Source organism: Erythranthe guttata, chromosome 14 (genome assembly GCF_056151865.1).
Source record: "Erythranthe guttata isolate IM_541 chromosome 14, IM_541, whole genome shotgun sequence".
NCBI lineage: Eukaryota > Viridiplantae > Streptophyta > Magnoliopsida > Lamiales > Phrymaceae > Erythranthe > Erythranthe guttata.
This window is the reverse complement of record NC_142546.1, coordinates 15,679,264-15,700,164: the sequence shown is the minus strand read 5'-3', so window position 1 is coordinate 15,700,164 and position 20,901 is coordinate 15,679,264. Positions and strand designations below refer to the sequence as shown.

Sequence of the window (20,901 nt, the reverse complement as noted above, 5' to 3'; positions counted from 1 at the left end):
TATTAATTGTAATTCTAATACTAATTCTGACATTAATCTTGATCATAATCATCATCCAAATATTATTCATAATACTAATCCTAATCATAATCCCAATTCTAAATCTAATATCCTAATGGTAGTTTAATGTTCATCCTTATATGCCAATGTTAATTCTAACTATAATATACTAATTATGCTAATACTAATATATTATAATGTCAATGTTAATACAAATCCTAATATGATAATGCTAATACTAATATGCTAATGCTAATAGTAATATGATATTTCTAATACTAATGCCAATTATAAAAGGCTAATGCCAATGCTAATCATGATTATCATCCTAATCTGAATTTTAATGATAATCTTAATCCTAATAATGATCATGATCATAATCCTTATCTTCATCCTAATCATCATCTCGAAATTAATCTTGACCGTAATCTTAATGTTTATCCTAATACTAATAGGAATACTAATATTAATATTAATACTAATATGCTGATGGTAATTTAATGTTAATTTTAATATACTAATGCTAATTCTAATGTTAATTCTAATACTAATGTGGTAATGGTAATAATAATATGCTAATGCCATGCTAATACTAATCTTAATATGCTAACGCTAATACTAATACTAATACTAATACTAATAGACTAATGCTAATACTAATGCTAATGTATATGAAAATATTATTAGAAATACTTAAACTCGATATTTATTAGAAAATATTATATACTCTATTATAAGTAACATATTTAATTACATATTGGGTACATATTATAAATTATTTACACTTTTAAGAAACAAATATATACAAATCGAAATTGATTCCATTCAAATATGGCAAGAGTTAGCAAATAAGAACATAATATTTGATTCAAATCGAAATTGATCTACATATAATATAAAAAGATGATTGCATGCATGAATGAATGACATTTGTCATACTCATTGCTTATGTGTATCTTCAAATTCATTAGGTTGAGTTCAATTGCTAATGTGTCATCTCCAATTAATTAGGTGTATTACTCAATTGCTTAGTTGTTTTCTATATTAAGTATTTGCTTTAAGTTTATTCCCTTTTTAGATTTTCACCATCAAACACATATAGTATTCTTATTACAATAATTTATATTGTATGTTGTAACTTGAAAAAACTAATGTATATATTACAATTGAAATGAAATTTCTCAAATCTGAGTGATTATATAGCATACGAAACTATATCCTAGTAGTTGTTAGGATGTTTAGATACCATGAGAGATAGACGCTAATATTTTACAATTCACAATGTATATGTAACTATTTAGGCAAATATTTTTTATAAATTATTTTTGTTTTATGTTTTAGAAAACAACAAAAACTATACTTTTGATTTACATATAGACACAAATACAATTTAAAGAAGCTCGGTATTCATGTTACCTTGTACACACCATCGTTAATGTCATGGTAGTAAACACAACTAAAGTAAGTTTAGGGCAATAGGTTTTGTCCGTCTATAGAAGATGAGGCCATTTTGTAAATATAGAAACAAAGTACACATAAGTTGAGGCCATCTTAACAAAAAAATTACTATTAAGTTTTTATCTATATTTACTTGAAAGTTGGGGCAATTTTAAATTTAAGTTGGAAATATTGAACAACAAACAAAATAGGGGCGCAATATTCATAGTCAACCATGATTGTATGACCTTATCCTTAAATAGTTAAACAATTAATGTACATATTACAACTACTTTTTTTTTTCAGAGGTTACAAATACAATTAAATGATTATATAAAATTTGAATTAAGTAACATTTGAAAACAAACAATAGTCTAATAGTTCGTATTTAATCCATAACAAATTAACTAAAAAAAAACAAATTTAAATTTGTAGTGTTTAACAAATTAATATATTTGAAAACTTGGAATGCTATTAAATTATATACATTTGAAATATTATGAAAATTTGACAAAATTTTGTAAGGATTAAAAAAATGGAATAAAAAATTACGGATTGTAGAAAACTATGTATATTTTACTAAAAATATTTATTTGTTTAAATCTTTCATGAAATACCTCATGACCAAGAAGTATTTAATTCGAGTTGCAACAATAGTAATACTTTATTAAAATATTACACTTATTTATTTAAGATTGTATTATTATAGTGTTAAGATAGTAATTTATTCAGAAAATATAAGATTGAAACATAAAATAGAAAATTATAATGAATGTAAAATATGCAAACTATAAGAAAATAAAATAAAACTCCAAATTTGCACTAATGAAGCAAAAGTACACAAATTGTTTGTCTTTATTATTTTCAAAAAATAAAAACATTCAAAAGATGATACATGTCAATTGTGGTGAAACTTGTACATACAACAATATTGTCCAATCCTCGTTTCCAAACAAAAGAAAAATAAGAAATCCTCGATTTCCACGTTTCGACATACAATCAAGGTTGTAAAAAGAGGTAATCGGGTCAGAGGCGGTCAGGGACCGACTCACGATTAATCGGTGTGGCGGTGATAAATCGAAAATAAATCGATTTTTAAAATTTCATATAATATATTTGTAGGTATTATTTATAAATACTCAAAATATATATAAAAAGATATTTAAACATAGTTATATCTCCATCATATATATATCCTAATAACATAATAAAAATTTAATAATAATAAGATCATAATACATAAATACCCTTATAAACTATAAATAAAATGCATTTTTTTAAAATTTCATACATTCCTCGCATACATCATTAGTTCTTTAACAATAATAGTTAACATAAACAAAATAAAGCATAAACTCAAATTTCTTTATTAAAATTCCAACTTTTATTTTGAATTATAAAAAAAAAAAAAACACCGATTTTTGCCATTGAAGTTTGACCCGCCTTAAAGGTTTGACCGCCTCAGACTGCCTCAAATCGCCTAAAACCGCCTCATGGGCAAAAAACCGATTTTTCAAACCTTTAAAATAAAATCGTAAAGGTTTTGGACCGCCTCCGCCTCGGAGACCGATTAATCGGCCGCCTCGGCCGATTTTTAGAACATTGCATACAATACATGATTCAATGTCAATTTCTCTCATTTCTATTTGACAAAACAATAATCGATTTTTGGATAATGATAAATATATAAGTCAATTAAATTAAAAACTAAATACAAACTTTTACATAAAAAAATATTCATGAGAAATGTTACTAAATAAAAAATAAATAAATGAAATTACAAAAAATATATGCAAACGGTAACAATGTAGCACATGTGACATAAGTTGAATTCATAAACAACATCTGCAAAAAATACATAAAGAAAAAATATTAGCATAGTTCTTCAGTTAATTAAAAATATTAAACGAATTTAAACCATCTAAATTAAATTATAATACGATAAGTGCATGAAATCAATTGAAAAAAAATTACCAAAAAAAAAAAACGAAAAACAAAAACAACTAGAATGAAATGGGTGAAGAAGAATAGTGTAGGGTGAAATAAATAGATGAGGGTTTATATAGTTTTGATAATCTATATAATATATAAAAGTTGAATTGCATGCCTAATTGATTGACATTTGTCAATTTCATTATATGACATGTCCCCAATTTCATCCTATGTGTCAATTTGATTGGTGGAAATAAATATCGAAAAACATGTCATCAATTTCTATTATTTACATTCCACGTCATTTACATAATTAGGTAATATTACCATTAATCCACCTCTCATTAATTATAAAAATGATCATCAAATCTTACCAATTAGGAAGTCATATGTCCATTTCTCATAATAGACTTTATTGACTTTTATTTACCATATTATTTTCCGGATTTTTTGTTCCATTTTATTCCTCTCTTTTTTTTCACCGGATTTTTAAATATTTTCCAATAATTTCAAATTAAAAAATGTGTCCATATATATTTCTTTTAATGTTATTGATAGCATTACCATATTCAATTTGTAGTTTCTTTTTCATCGTGCAAACAGGACTATATAAATAAACTGTACAATACCATCAATCATCACATTATTCTATTTTATTCAAAATAAATGTATGAGTGAGTGCTTCTTTTCTTTTTCTTACCTATATCGTTTCATTGTTCTATTGCTTGAATTTTTTTTTTAATGATTATCGTAATTTGTTTTACTTATTTTTTTCCAATTTCAGTTTTTACATTCATTCACATTTAATTCATAACATGTTTTTAATTTTTGTGTATCGTTTTGTATTTATAAATAGTAACATTCTGTGTTAATTTTGAATTATTTTATTTCACTTTATTTTAGTGAACGATGTTTTAATATGTCATTTTCGTCATTTGAATATATAAGTGTAATCCTTAAATTTATGTTTACTTGCATATATATATATATATATATATATATATATATATATATATATATATATATATATATATATATATATATATATATATATATATATATATATATATATATATATATATATATATATATATATATATATATATAACACTTATTTAATTATCTTTTGTTCTTATGGCCACAATTATTATATAACAATTAATATAAACAATGTTATGTGAATTGCATGACATGATTTGTGTCCATTATTACTGTTGTGATTCGTGAAATTTTAATTCACATTTCTTATATGGTCGTTGTCTATTTATTTTAAAATTTTAAATGGCAGTCATTATAATTGCATGACTGTGTTGTAACATAAATTTTGTATGTTAATTCATAAAGTTGGATATGGATTTTAAAAAATATTGTAGGTTAAATAATTTGGTTTTATATATTTTATATATATGACCATGATGAAAGAATATGTCTTTTCTTTTTTCCTAATTTATTATATATTAGCAAGGTTCTAAAAGGCGGTTATCGGGTACGTGGCGGTTAGGGACCGCCACACGATAAATCGGCGCGGCGGTGATTTATCGGAGATAAATCGGAAATATATCGGTTTTTAAATTTAGTGTAATATATTTATAAATATTATTTGTAAATACTCAAAATATATATAAAAGAATATTTAAACATAATTCTATCCTATCGTTCATATGTTATTATATAATTCTAATTACTCAATAAATAACAAAAAATTTAAAAACAATAAGATCATAATATAATAAAAGATTCTTACGAAATACAAATACCATGCAAGTCTTTCGCATCAACAATTAATATAAACACAACAAAGCATAAATTGCGGGGTAGTACTTGGTTTGGTTTTAGAAGTTGAAAGAATTGGAGAAAAACAAAAAATCAAAACATATTTTCATTTTAATTTAAATTTAAAAAAAAAAAAAAAAAAAAAAAACCGATTTGTTGACCGATATATCGGTTTGACCCGCCAAAAAACCGCCGCAAACCGCCTCGCCGTAAAAAACCGATATTCCAAACCGCCTCAACAAAATCGTAAAGGTTTATAACCGATACCGATATGGCGGCCGATATATCGACCGCCACGACCGATATTTAGAACACTGTATATTAGTATTATATGTATATAAAAAAAATACATGTTTGAATTTACTATATTGCGGTAATCCACACTGTTTTTTTCTCCCGCGGTGTGTACAATAAACTACCAATTTTTTTACATATTGAAAATGAATTTCATGTTAATGTTTTAATTTTTCTATTCTATTCATTGATGCAGTGACAATAACTTTTATAACTGATTTGACACTTCTAATTATATACTAATTAAAAAAAACTTCTCACAATACTAATAAATTGAATAATAAAAGTAATAATTTATAACTGTTTTGACACGTCTAATTATATACTAATTAAAAAAAAACTTCTCATAATACTAATAAATTGAATAATAAAAGTTAAGTTTAATCAACTGATAACAAATAAACAAACCTATTTTATATATTTCAAAACATAACAATGTTATTCTAAATTTTTGGTATTAAATTAGTTTATTCGCTTTATTTAATACCAAAGATTAAAAATATCAATTGGTATGTTATTTAAGATATATAATGATCGTATGTACTATATACTATATTCCACTATAACACCGATATATATTATTAGGTACATATTTAGAGCAATTTCATCCCCAAAAGTATCAAAATGAGTTTGCAAATATTTATTTGATATTTAATATTTAATTTTGATACGGGGACTTTACACGAAATATTTATTCTTCTTAAATAACACATTCACAATTTTTTAGTATTACCATTACCTCCCATGTGATGTGGGTAATTTTTTTTATTTAAACAATAGGATAAAAGAAATGTCAGTTGCAGGGGTAGAATCCACATTTTCTAGGATATTACATGGAATAAAAAAGATTCCATAAAAATCACACCATAAGGAGATCATGTAAGACATAAACAAACATTAGGGTGATCTCTGTAATTACCGACATGTGGGGGCTTTTCGTAATTTAGCCTAAGTTTAGGGTGATTTTTGCAATTTATCCAAGATTATTGTTCTTTCTATGTGTTAATATTTGCTTATACACTGATAATATTGAAAGAAAAATATTAATGTCAATTTGATAACATAATTAAATATTAATTTCTAATATATTGAATATATGTTTTTGTATTAGTATTAATATTAGGACTCCGATTCAAATTATAATTATGATTAATATAAAATTAGAATTAGTATTAGTATAAGGATTAGGATTATGATTATGATTAATATTAGTATAGGATTGTATTAATATTATGATTAGTACTACTATTAGTATTAGTATTAGTATTAGGATTATGATTAGTATTAGGATTAAGATTATGATTATAATTAAGATTAGGATAAGGATATAATTATGATTAGTGTTAGGAATAAGATTATGAATAAGATAAAAATTTGGATAATATTAGGATTACAATAATGATTAACATCAGCATTAGGATTATCATATTCATATTAGCATTAGCATTAGTATACATCAGAATATTAGGATTAGCATATTAACATAGTATTGGTAATAGCATTAATATTAATAGGAGTATCAGTATTAGTATGCGTATTAGTATTAGTATTAATATTAGTATTAGTATTAGTATTAGTATTAGTATTAGTATTAGTATTAATATTAGTATTAGTATTAGTATTAGTATTAGTATTAGTATTAGTATTAGTATTAGTATTAGTATTAGTATTAGTATTAGTATTAGTATTAGTATTAGTATTAGTATTAATATCAATATCAGTATCAGAATCAATATCAGTATCAGTATCAGTATCAATATCAGTATCAGTATCAGTATCAGTATCAGTATTATTATTAGTATTATTATTATTAGTACTATTATTAGTAGTATTATTGGTATTGGTATTATTATTGGTATTGGTATTGGTATTAGTATTAGTATTAGTATTAGTATTAGTATTAGTATTAGTATGGGTATAAGTATTAGTATTAGTATTAGTATTAGTATAATATCACAGTATGAGTATGAGTATTAGTACGAGTATCAGTACGAATATCAGTATCAATATGAGTATTAATATTAATATTAATATTAGTATTAGTATCAGTATATTAGTATTAGTATGAGTATTACTATTTGTATTAGTATTAGTATTAGTATTAGTATTAGTATCGATATTAATTAGTATCAGTATTAGTATCGATATTAGTATCAATATTGGTATCAGTATTGGTATCCGTATTGGTATCAGCATTGGTATCAAAAATGACGTATACATCGTATCTCTTTTGTAATATTTATAAGTTGTATTGTTGTTTGAGTAATGTGCATCACTAATTTAACGTCATTTGTAATAAACTTGCAGGTTATTTAATTTGAATATCTATTGTGTTACTTCTCTGCTACCGTGTTTGTTGTTAAGTTAGTTATTTTGTAGAAGATTGACATGGTGTAGTAGATTGCATTCCACGAAATAGATTTATACCATCTGTTTAAAATAATTTCACTTAATCTTCATATCGTGTTTTGCGTGCTCCGCGTTTTCTTCTTTGTAATATTTAATTAAATTTCACATGTTACAACTCAAAATTAAGGGATAAAGTTTATGTTTTTTTTATTTCCTTCCATTTTGTTTTACTTGCATTCGTGTTTTATAAAGTGATAGTTGTTTTCGTATTATTATTATTGTCTCAATTCAAAACTGACATCCGTGCAACGCACGGGTGAAATACTAGTTATATAGTAATTAGGAAAATTTTAGAATTCAAATTTCAAATGACATGATTATAGGTGGAAAAATAAAAAAAAAAAGGTAAGAAATCAAATCAATTAAATTCGGATGATTTGATTTATATTGATTAGGAATTGATTTTAAAATATTAAACAATATTTATGGTTATTGAATATTTTCCTTAAACTAACTATATCAATTAAATCTAATCATCTTAAATAGGTAAAGAATCAAATTCCATATCATAAAATGCGTATTCTAATTTTAGAAAATTTTAAATTACATAAAACATACACACGGTTTTTTGGTTTTTTGTCTTTTTTCCTTTTTTTTTGTATTTTAATAATAAAATTATAAATTTCATAATATATTATTAATATGTTTATTTAAAATCGAATTCTAATCCACTAATAAAATACATTAATGTAAAATTATAAAATTATATTAATGGAATTTAAATGATTGATTAATGGAATAGTACACAATCGGATGATATAATTCATATATATTAGTAATATTGCATAAATTTAAATTGGTATAATTTCCAAATTTATCTATATTAATTTAAATATAAAAATATGGGAAAATTATTAATACTACATTTACCTATCTACTTTTTTTGTTTTTTTTTTAAATTATTGGTTTTATATATAATATTAATTTATTACCTATCTACGCTTTTTTTTTTCTAACTTTGATTGTGTATCTTAGTTTTATATATAATATAGATAAAAGCAAAAAGTCAAATTATTATAAATAAAAAACGGAAAGATGGCAATATGGCATCGAGCAATATAATATTTATCTACCGGAAAAGAATTGGTATGTAATGATTTTAAATGAATCTCGTTTCTATGAATGCTGACTAATATATTTTATAAATTTTTATATTAAAGTTGTTGCCAATAAATATTTATAAAGTTTTCATTTTAATTTATTGTGTGTGTGTATATATATATCATAAATAAATCCCCAAAAAATGGTATGTGTTGATTTTAAAAGAATCTCATTTTACATGAATAATATATTTCCTAAATGCTTATAGCAAAATTTCAAGTAATAAATATGATTTTTTTTAATTTATTAAATACATCTAAAATAAGATTTGGCAAAATTTTGTAATGTAGAAATATATTACTATATTTTAATAATATGCATAAGTATACTATTATATTTTAATATAATATTCGTACATATATATTTGAGCACGACATATTTCATAAACCAATATACACAAGTTATCAATTTAATTATAATTACCAAGCAAGACTAAAACACAAAATAAATTAAAATGTCTTAACATTGTTAAGCTCCCAACATTAAAAAAAAATCACAAAAAAAAAAATTCAATCAAACAAAAAAAAAAACCTTAAATCTTCTTCTCGACTTGCACCATACACTTCAGTGACGTTTTTGTTGGGATAGACAATAATTGATTAGTTTTCTTCACAAAATGGTTTCCAACACTTCTTGTTTTCCATCCTTGTACTTCTGCGATTCTTCCTCGAATAAATCTCAAAGAAACATTTATATTTTTGGCCAATGTATCCAACAACATCTGCAAATTGCTTGGATATATGCTACACGAAAATTGATCAATGAACAATATATTATTAATTACATATTAGTTATAGAAAATATGAATATAACCTTTGATTTCTGAAGTTTCAAGATGTAGTCACATTTTCTACAAATCCATAGACCTTTTCCATATCCGATATTAGTCGCTTATAATACATGACTTAGCAGCGTCCATATCTATAAATCATTAACAAACAAAAAACAATTGTTAGAGATATCATGTATACACATATGTAAAAGACGGAACAAAAAAAATAATGTAAATTTAATTATGATAAAGTAATTATCATGTGCATAGAAACAAATGAATCATAATGACTTATTTTGTCGGAAAAAAACATAATTAATATCGGTGTTATTTTATTTTCCCATAAATTGGAATACAGAAACAATGTAAAAAAATGTAAAACATACACATTATTTCCCAAAAACGAAGAAGGCAATTTGATCGTTTTTCGATATCAGATTTTTTCATGTCTCCTTGTAGTATCACTTCTTGCATTCCTTCATAAATTTCGGCAGATAAATCTTTCCGCAAACGACCTGATTTCAACATCTAATAAAAAATAAAAATAACAATTAATTATCAAACAGAAAGGCAAATGGTAAATATTAAACTGAAAACCATACACAAATAAAAAATTATTTTTAGGGTATAAACAATAATATATAAAAAAAACAAAAATTAACTAAAATAATGAAAGAATAGAATTAGGGTATAAAACTTTTTTTCTTGTCGTGTGCTTTGTTATATGAATGGGAAATAATGGATGTGGAGTGAGGTATTTATACTTATGTTTTATGTAATAAAAGATAAATAATATATATCTTTAAGAAAATAAATTATATGCATTAAATTGATACAATTAAAATTATTTCATTTTAGTATGTAAGATTATAATTCAATATATTATGGATTGAGAAATATATTGTTACTAAAACAATGTAGATCTTTACAAATTAACCATAGTGAAAGAAATGTCATTTAATGATTACCATAAAATATATATGTCATTATGGAATATGTCATTTATTATGATAAATAATTATATATATATATATCACGGATTTTGAGGATTAATTCAAATATATATAAAATATCCCGTAATTGTAGATCACTTATTATCATTCATATATATATATATATATATATATATATATATATATATATATATATATATATATATATATATATATATATATATATATATGTGTGTGTGTGTGTGTGTGTGTGTGTGTGTGTGTGTGTGTGTGTGATATTACGTAACAAATCTTATTTTAACATAAAATATGATTAATTTGTTTTAATAATTATTAAATAACATAATTAATGATTACCATAATAATATATATAATATTACGGAAATATTTAATTCTCATAAAAAATGTCATTTATGACATTATGATATATTCTAATATTACATTATGGAAAGTTATAATTAAATAGACATTAAATATGTAATATGTAGTGACACATGGATCATGATTAGGATGCCTACGTGAATGGTGACATGGATGACACATGTTGTAATTCTAGACCATGAGGGTTTCAATTTATATATTATATAGATATTTGTAAACTCGAGGAAGACTCTTGAATGATCTGTTTGATAATAGCATAACAACGAGCATTTTCACACATACAAAATCAAAATAAGTAGCTATAAATGCATGTATATATATATTATATATATATATACAATTAAATCTTATCCAATTAAATTTCACATGTTATCTGACCAATAAATAAACCGACTGAAACACAAAATCGGATAACATATGAACATACAAAAAGTCAATTTTGCATTTTGCACACATACGCAATAAAGTAATCTGAGGTATAGCACACGTGGCAACTTCCTATTACAAGTGCATGCAAATGTAATACGTGTCTTGTTAATACACATCACCACAATGAACTTATCATTAACTGTAATACACGTACAGCCATTATATATATACCCCTCTCTCTCTATATATATCCATTATTTGATCACACTATTTACACTAAACTCTTACAGAAAAACAAATTAAAAAGAAAAAAAAGAAGAAACCCTACTGAAAAAAAATGACAGGATTTGATGAACCAATTATCTCTAGGCTGAATCGGCTTGATAACTCTGTAAGTATATGTACATCTCTCTCTCTTCTTTCTCTCTCTAGAAATTCAAGAACAAAAATATGCATGGTTTCAAATTTAATGTGATGAATTTTATCAGATGAAGCAATTGCAAGATATAATGAGTTTCGGTGGTGGGGACCACTACTCTCCGAAGAGTTCGTACGCGTCGACGACCTCTAGCGGAACCCTAACGAGCGAAGCCCGCCCTTCTTTCTCGCCGGAAAGTCTAGAGAAGCGGTGCCGCCCCGTCGATGAGGTGTTGATGGAGGTTGAACAGAAGGGCACCTTGATCCAACGGTTAGTCCATGCCGAAGATCTTATCTTCAAGGTATTTTTAAAATATATTCTATTTTCTAAATTATAATTTTTTTCAAAGAAAAATATATCTTATATGCAGTTGAACCTCTATAAAGTAATATAAATTTAATGAAATATTAAATTATTGAGTTAATAGTATAAGCGCTTATACTATTAATTTTTCGAGATTCTACCGTATTTGAGGAATTAATTATTATTATTATTAATTAATTATTTATTGGGTGGGGTGTGATCAGATGTGTATGCAACTCGAAGAAGAGTTCGAAGCCGAAAGCAAAGAATTGAAGGAAATATCGGAGAAGAAGTCGCCTTCGCCTTCTAAGAAGGGTTTAAAGCAGTTGGTTAAATCTTGTGTTGGAGGGAAAATGAAGCATAGTAACAAAATTAAGGCCTAATTATTTTTATTTTATTTTGTCACTTTTTTTTTTTGGTTATGTTATTGATTTTTGGTGTGCTTTGCATTTCACCTTTTGCTTTTTGTTTTTAATGAAACATTTGAAATGTGTAATACATAGTAATATGATTGGGAATATATTTTTGTTTTTAATCAACTTTAGACATGAAAGTTGGGTGGAATAAGAATGGTAACTTTGGGATTATTTCGATTCCGATGCGAAATATTTCATTCTTGGAATATTTTTCGCAGATTATGATTTTTCGATTATTCGATTTTTTTTTTTTTTGAAATCATAATCGTCACTTATGCTCGATTCTTTTAGCACTGACGAAAAAATTGATGAGAAAATTAGTCTTGATTAACTAATATTAGACTTCGTTTGATGTTTGTAATCTTCAATAATTTGTCTAGATATTATGGTATTATGGTTTATGTTGTTTTTTAGTTAGGTTTTTCTATTGTACATTTGAAGTTCCGACAAAATGATTGAGTTTTATTAGATTATTTGGCAACCAGACAAAATGATTGAGTTTTATTAGATTATTTGGCAATCAAACGTGACCTTCTATTAACAAAATAACAAAGTAAATGTAATTTATCATATTACAAATTTACAAACCATCATGGGGATTTTATTAATAAAATCAGACAATTCATCTACCTTATATTATGAAAAGTAGATGTCCCTTCAATATAAATAATATGTAGTAATTATTTTTTAGGGTAAATTACAAATACCCTCCTGAGGTATGGCCAAATTACAAAAACACCCCTCTTGTTTGGATAATTACAACCACCCCTCAACTCATCAAATTTAGTGGAATCTTCGAGATTATATGGAATATTATCACTTTTGTACCCGTTTTATCCCATTCAAACTCTACATTATGAAGCAAGATGATCATAATATGTGATTTTTAGCTTGTATATATCAGTTTGTGGTGCATCAGAAACTGTATTTTTTACACAAAAAGAGTACAAACTGGAGCACATTTCACGGAATCTAGATGACTATGTTGAATTTGGCACCATAAAGGTGGAGGTCTAAGAAAAAATCATAGTTGAGGGGGTAGATGTAATTATCCAAACAAGAGGGGGTTTTTTGTAATTTGACCATACCTCAGGGGGTGTTTGTAATTTACCCTATTTTTTAATATCATAATTGATGTGGGTTTCAACAGTTAGTAATATTTTAATCATTTGTTAATTGAAACTTGAATATTTAATGAAATCTTGTCACTATATATGGTTTTACATTCAATTGTATATTATTTTTCAAAAAGATATTATTTTTATATATTGTATTGATCCAAAGTGATATTTACTTAGTTTGGTACATGTATTTTATTTTAGGTTACAATTATTTGTATGGGAAGTTTTCCTCTACTCCCAAAGTGCCTAATTTCACAAATTAGGAGTGCGCGTGGGTCATAAACCCGTCGATTCTAGCAGAATCAACCACTGCATTGTCAAACATCGGTTATTAATTTGAAGGAACTAAATTTGTGGGTCTTCAATTAGATTCATGCGGGTTTATAAATAGGACCAAATTTTCACGGGTCGAAACCCGTTATAATTTAAGCGTATGTTTTTATATATATAATTTATAAGTTTTACCCGAAACTATTTAGAAATTAAAATGAATGATTAAACGTAAAATCTTAAATCGAAACCAACGTGAATAAACAACAATGATGAATGCAAATAGTAAATCAAAATTAATATGTTTTAATCATAAATTCATTAAAAAGAGTAACTAAATTCAAGACTTTATAAGATAAGATTTAAAATAAATTGACAATTATAGACAAAACGATACGACGCCGTTATTATAGATATAACTTTTGATGCAGTATATATTATTAATTTATTATACTACATAATACAGTTAAATCTTTATAAATTAATACAGTTGGGACTGGGAAAATTCTATTAATTTAGCGAATTATTAAATTATCGAGTTAATAATTTAACATGTTTTTACCGAATCGGGACAGAGAGAAACTATTATTTAATCGAGATTATTAATTTATTGAGTATTAATTTATCGGGGTTCTACTGTATAAATAAAATTACGTCGTTTTTTATCAAATTTTACGGATTCAACAAGTTGATGAGTCCGATGTAGTTACTCTGGTCCTACCACAAATCATTATATACATAAGAAAAATGAAATAGTCCAAATAAATAATTTTACATAAGAAAAATCGGTTAATTAAATATATAGTGAGAGACCAAAATTGACTTTTGCCTGCTATATATATGGATCCACTATTCAACTTTTTCCTTCACTATTCCACTTTGCTTTTCATTCTTGTGCGTCATTGGCGGATTTAAAACTATAAATTCATATCAATATTATTTTTTCCTTTCAAATCCGTGACACTCCACCCTTGTTGACTTGACTAGCTCCAACTATAAGGCCTTGTTTGGTGGAGTATATTCGTCTCAAAAAATGATATCTACATTCTATAATTGTGTTGAGAGAATAATTATACATCTACAATATAGTATATAAAAAATATTTTTGATTATTTAAATTACAAAATAAAATTTCAAGCATATATATTTATATACATTACTTATGAAGTATTAATAAATATGTAGAATCCTAATTTAATAGAAATACATAATAACATTTTTATGTGCCCATTAAAAAAATGGGCTTTGACTAGTTCAAATTTGATCTCTTCAACATTTTACTAGTTTTAATCCAAAAAAATAAAATATTACTCTTATATAAAAGAAGAATTCAAGATTTAGAACCTAAAATACCACCTTCACTCTTCACCAATTATTGATTTTGTCCATATGATATATAAATTATATATTTTTTTAGCATCACATATCACACAAATATATGTGCACATATGCTTCGAATACGCAAAAATCCATACATGCAGATAGTATAATAAAACTCAATGAAGTTCACTAAACGTATCACATAAAAAAAGCTGATATCTTACTCAAATACTACATAGTACCAATTTATGGGCCAATTCGAAATACTAGATTTTTTCAATACCTAATTTTTCAGTTCTCTCAATTCCTAATTTCAAAATATATGTTCACGATTATTGGGAGATTCGAACCTTCTACTTTATCGGTTTGTTTGACACTGCACACGATGAATATTGCAGTCAGTATGCATCCACTTATGCCTATATTAATTATGTGTAGATATACGGTGTAAAACAGTCGAATTTAAGAAACCAATTTTCTTTTCATTATTCCTTTATTTGTGGCATAGTTGTTTTTTTTCTTTTTTAAGAAAAAAAAAAGAGAAAAAAATTATAAAAGAAAAAAGAAAAAGAAAAAAAAGGCAAGCACTAGTTGCCAAACAAAGCCTTAGTCCTCACCGTCCAATACTCCTACCTCCTTTTATTTTTCCATTCCCCACTGGACCCCACCTCCCAATCACCACTCTAAATTCGATTCTTACAAAAAATTTCATTTCGCGTTAATTTCAACCTCATTTCAATTTCAATTTCATCTCAGTTGAATTTCAAAACCGCTCCTCTCTCTCTCTCTCTCTCTCTCTCTTCACTTTCTCTCTCTAGAAAGATACTGACATACACATATACATACAACAGGTCCTTCCACATAAATACGCAGAGTACAAAACAATATCTAAAACAATTTCTCTCTCTCTCTCTCGCTACAAAACAAACCAGGCTTCCCCCTCTTTCGCTTTCTCTCGATTTTCTCCTCCTATACATACAACACTCCTGTATCTATATGTAACTCGTTACAGAGAACTTTTCGCGATGACCTTCCAATTTTCTGCTCCGGATTTTCATTCTCTGTCACTTCAAGCAATTGATCGCTGACGTGTCCGATTGATTCTCAGATCTTCTATGGAAGCTGCGATTTTTGGGGAAACCGGTGAGGGTTTCTTCTGTGTGTTTTTTTTCTTCCTTCAGTTGCGTTGACTTCATTTTGAACTGATCTGATTTTGATGTGTTTCTGTAAAGCTTATGCTGATTTGATTCTGTGAAATTATTTATTAGCTTTTAGATTTGATCTGTGTGTATCTATGGATTAGGTTAGATTGTGTAGCGATTTTATTTATTTATTTATTTACGATCTTCATCTCTGCTGAGCCGCTGACGGTTTCTTATGCACGTGCTGCCATTTATGAGGGTAGTGAACATTTTTTTGAGTAATTTATATTTAGTTATATGCCTTTTTCCAGTTGAAGATTCGTTTTTGTGCGAGAGTATAATTGGTGAAACATGAAGAAATTAATCTGCTTTTGAAGAAGTAGCAACAAAAATAAAAAAATAAAAGATTTTGTTTCTTCAATTTTGTCACCTGGGATTGGGTATTTGATTCTATTTAATGCTTTTTTTGGTAAAATGTTTTCCCTTGTGTCTGCTATTGTACGCAAATCATTTTCGGGCATAATACACGACCGTAAATCAGTGGTAGAATGTTTTTTTAATTGATTCTACACGTCTAAGGCTAATTCAATTGTTATAAAAGCTATCACCTTCATGTATTAGGTTAAACCGGATTATCCCCTTTTGTATCTGAGCACATGTTTTTTTTTTGTTGACTCACAGTTGATCGGAGCATTCCGCTGTAGTAAAATTTAAAAAACAATGAAGGGCTTGAATGGATTGTCCGTTGAGACGGTGGATTCCTTCTCCAGTCTGCTCGAATTCGCTGCCAACAACGATGTCGAAGCTTTCAGAAGATCCATCGAGCTCGATTTATCCGGAGTGGATGAGGCTGGACCATGGTATGTTCGTAAAAAAGGGTCGAAGCAGATCATACAAGAAGAAAGAACACCATTAATGGTAGCTGCTATGTACGGTAGTGTCGATGTATTGAAGCTTATAGTTGCTCTACCGGAAGTTGACTTGAATAAACTGTGTGGTCGTGACAAATGGACTGCCCTTCACTGTGCTGCTTTCGGAGGGTCCGTTAACGCATTTCATATTGTCAAACTTTTATTATCTGCTGGTGCTGATCCGAATATCGAAGATGCTTATGGGCAGCGCCCTGTCGATGTAATTGTAGCTCCTCCACTGGCTGCCGGTGCTAAAGCTGCCTTAGAGGACTTGCTCGTGAACAACACTTCTGATGGGTCAGTTGGCAATTGTAATTCTAACGCGTCTTCGCCCGTTTTATCACAGTCATCATCTCCAGAGAGTATGTCACCGACATATTCTCCATCAAAATTCATCGACATTCCTTCAAATTCAATTTCCGAGAAGAAACAGTACCCAGTGGACCCGTCTCTGCCCGACATTCGAAACAGCATATACTCGAGCGACGAGTTCCGAATGTTTTCCTTCAAGGTGAGGCCTTGTTCGAGGGCGTACTCTCACGACTGGACAGAATGCCCCTTTGTCCACCCTGGAGAAAACGCGCGCAGGCGAGACCCACGGAAGTTCCATTACAGCTGCGTGCCTTGCCCTGATTTCCGAAAGGGTGCTTGTAGGAGAGGCGACATGTGCGAGTACGCGCACGGTGTTTTCGAGTGCTGGCTGCACCCTGCACAGTACCGCACGAGGCTGTGCAAAGATGGCACTAGCTGCGGTAGGCAGGTGTGTTTTTTTGCACACACTCATGAAGAGCTTCGGCCATTGTACGTCTCTACTGGCTCGGGTGTGCCTTCTCCAAGATCGGCTACTTTCATGGACATGGCTGCAGCTTTGAGCCTTTTGCCTGGTTCGCCCACATCGCACCCCGCTGCCATGTCACCGCCTCCATTCAATAATCGAACTCTCTCTCCGACGGCTAACGGAATGTCTCATTCTTCTCCGGCTTGGCCTCAGCCGAACGTTCCGACTCTTCATCTCCCCGGCAGCAACTTCCAGTCGAGTCGCCTGAGATCCTCGCTCAGCGCTCGGGATATTCCGGTGGATGACCGGAATATTATGTTGCAGGATTTTGATGCGCAGCAGATGGTTTTGAATGACATGGCGTGTTTCTCGCACCCCTCGAATTCTTCTTCTATGTTGAGAAGTTGCGGTCGGTCAAAGTCAACGCTGACCCCTTCGAACCTCGAGGAGCTTTTTTCGTCGGAGTTTGGTTCTTCTTCACCTAGATTCTCCGACCAGGACATGGCTCCTGGTTTCTTTTCTCCGACGCATAGTAAACCGATCAATAATAACACTAACAATGGGTTTTCTCCTAGAAACGTGGAGCACCCTTTACTGCAGGCTTCTTTTGGTGGCGGTGGTGTTTCTTCGTCTCCGAGGATGATGTCACCAAGAAGCTTAGAGACGTCATCTTCACCATTGAGCGCTCATCTCTCCGCTTTCGCTCAGCAAAGACAAATGCAAGGGCAGGGGCAGGGGCTTGGATCCAGCTGGGATATCGGGTCAACCCGTTCCCCTACAGTCGGGTCGCCCCATTGGGCCAAATGGGGTTCGCCCAACGGAAGAGCTGATTGGTCAGTGGGTGGTGGAGATGATCAACGTATTCTGAAGAGAACAACGCCTTCGGTTGAACAAGGGGAAGAGCCTGACTTGTCATGGGTGCAATCTCTTGTCAAAGAATCGTCACCGCCGGAGATATTGGCGGAGAAGCCTCTTGTAGCGGCGGTATCTGGTGAGTTTTCCAACATTCGGCTTTAGGGGTGGTCCGGTAAAAAAAACACAAGAAATTAATTCATTTTCGGTTAGAGAAGATGACTATTAGGGAATTAAAAAAAAACACATCAGATACAAGTTTTTCTTGGCTGCAGCAAAGCAAAGGTGGATCCAGCTTTTGAAGTTTTATTATGGTTTTAACATATTTTTTTCTCTCACTCTGATGAAACATGTATTCTACTTAATTATTTATTGATTATTATTATTAATATTATATAACATGAGTTTTCCCATTTATTATCTGTGGGCTGTTGTACTGAAGGAAACCTACACCCCAGTTCTTCTGTACTTGGGATAATCCTAAGATTATCTTTTTTTTCGATTTTCGGCTAATAATTGAATCTTTTATTTACATGTTCGTGCATCTCCGCCGTGTAATGTAGACACTACGATTTCGATTTTTAGAAGGGAAGAAACAATTAGAGATGTGGTTAATTGCTATAACCATTGGTTTTTGATTAAATTTCTTGGCTTTCAACATTTTCATCGGACATAAATCTTCTAATTATTTCTCAATGGGTTTGTATTCTTTTTTTCTTCCAAAGGCTTCTATTGAATCATCTATATCAGAATTAATATGAGCAAATTACGACAATTCCCTTGAGGTAAGGTTAAGTAGCGAAAATATTCATCTTGTTTCAGTAAATTACAATTATCCTTCAATTATGTATTTTCTTACGAAATAATCGTTCATTCAGTAGGTATCTTTGACATCGTAAAAGTGGACGTATAATTGAAGGATGATTGCGATTACCCAAACAAATTCAAAATTTGATTTTACGTCGGGGGGAATGGTTGTAATTTGCTCTAAAAATATAAATTATTATAATTTATTATTTTAAAGTTTGGATAAAAGTGACCTAACCTAACTTAAAAAAGAAGTATGGAACGTGGGAGGAAGAAGTGAGAAGTGGGTGGAAGACTTTTGGAATTGTTGGCAAAATGATGGATGCATTGTCCTTCAACAATATTTATATATTTTTTCTTCATTATTTTATGGGATTTTACCATTATATATATATCTGGATTATTTTGTAGATCCTCCTCATTTCCAAATTATATAGAACTAACTACCAAGTGGATTACACTTTAGGGGAAACCCTCATTTCGAAAATATTTTGACATACACCCCTGGGCCACCCTGAAGTACCTATAATACCCTTCTAAAATCAGTTTTAAATCCTAGCCACTCACATTTCGGTCTCTCTCTTCTTCTCCCAGATTCAAAATCCCGCCTGCACAAACCTCCCACCGGCGAAATTGCTTCCCGGAGCCATAACTATTTCTCCGGTGGTCGGAATTCGATGGTTTAACTACCGTTGGATTCCTCTCGTCGAGCTCTTTCTTTTGGTTGTGATTTCATTCAGTTTCGAGCGCTGATCTGTTTATGCAATTTTTTTTCATTCGACGACGGTGGTCTTGCTGGAGCTTTATTTTGTGTTCCACCCGTCGAAATTTGACGGGCCACTCATCGTTGGATTCCCCTCGTCGGGATCTATATTTTGATGGTAATTTCGTTTATTTTTATGTTTTCAGATTTATTTCTATATTTTTTTGCATTTGTGGGCGTGCGGAACCGTGGGTGGTTATTAGCGGCGTCTAGGGTTTTGGTAGGAGGCGATGGGGGTGAGGAGTCAGTGTCTATTTGATTTAAAATGTGTAGCATTTCCCAGCAATAACTTCTTTCTCTATCTCTCGATCTCTTAGTGTTTGTTGATTTTGAGTGTTTTGATGTTTCTTCAAATTTTGTTGATTTGCACTAAAGTAAT

At 29.0% G+C, this 20,901-nt stretch overlaps 2 protein-coding genes across 2 annotated transcripts; both read left to right on the top strand.

Moving 5' to 3' along the window:
- Positions 1 to 11,655: 11,655 nt before the first annotated feature.
- Positions 11,656 to 12,764, top strand: LOC105967302 (uncharacterized). The gene is made up of 3 exons (XM_012991902.2): positions 11,656 to 11,812; positions 11,910 to 12,140; positions 12,367 to 12,764. Exons 1-3 carry the CDS (start codon positions 11,759 to 11,761, stop codon positions 12,523 to 12,525), a joined length of 444 nt encoding a protein of 147 aa, XP_012847356.2. The 5' UTR covers positions 11,656 to 11,758; the 3' UTR covers positions 12,526 to 12,764.
- A 3,234-nt stretch (positions 12,765 to 15,998) lies between these two features.
- On the top strand, positions 15,999 to 19,484 carry LOC105967303 (zinc finger CCCH domain-containing protein 30). Its single transcript, XM_012991904.2, has 2 exons — positions 15,999 to 16,412; positions 17,093 to 19,484. Exon 2 carries the CDS (start codon positions 17,132 to 17,134, stop codon positions 19,115 to 19,117), a length of 1,986 nt encoding a protein of 661 aa, XP_012847358.2. The 5' UTR covers positions 15,999 to 16,412; positions 17,093 to 17,131; the 3' UTR covers positions 19,118 to 19,484.
- Positions 19,485 to 20,901: the final 1,417 nt, after the last annotated feature.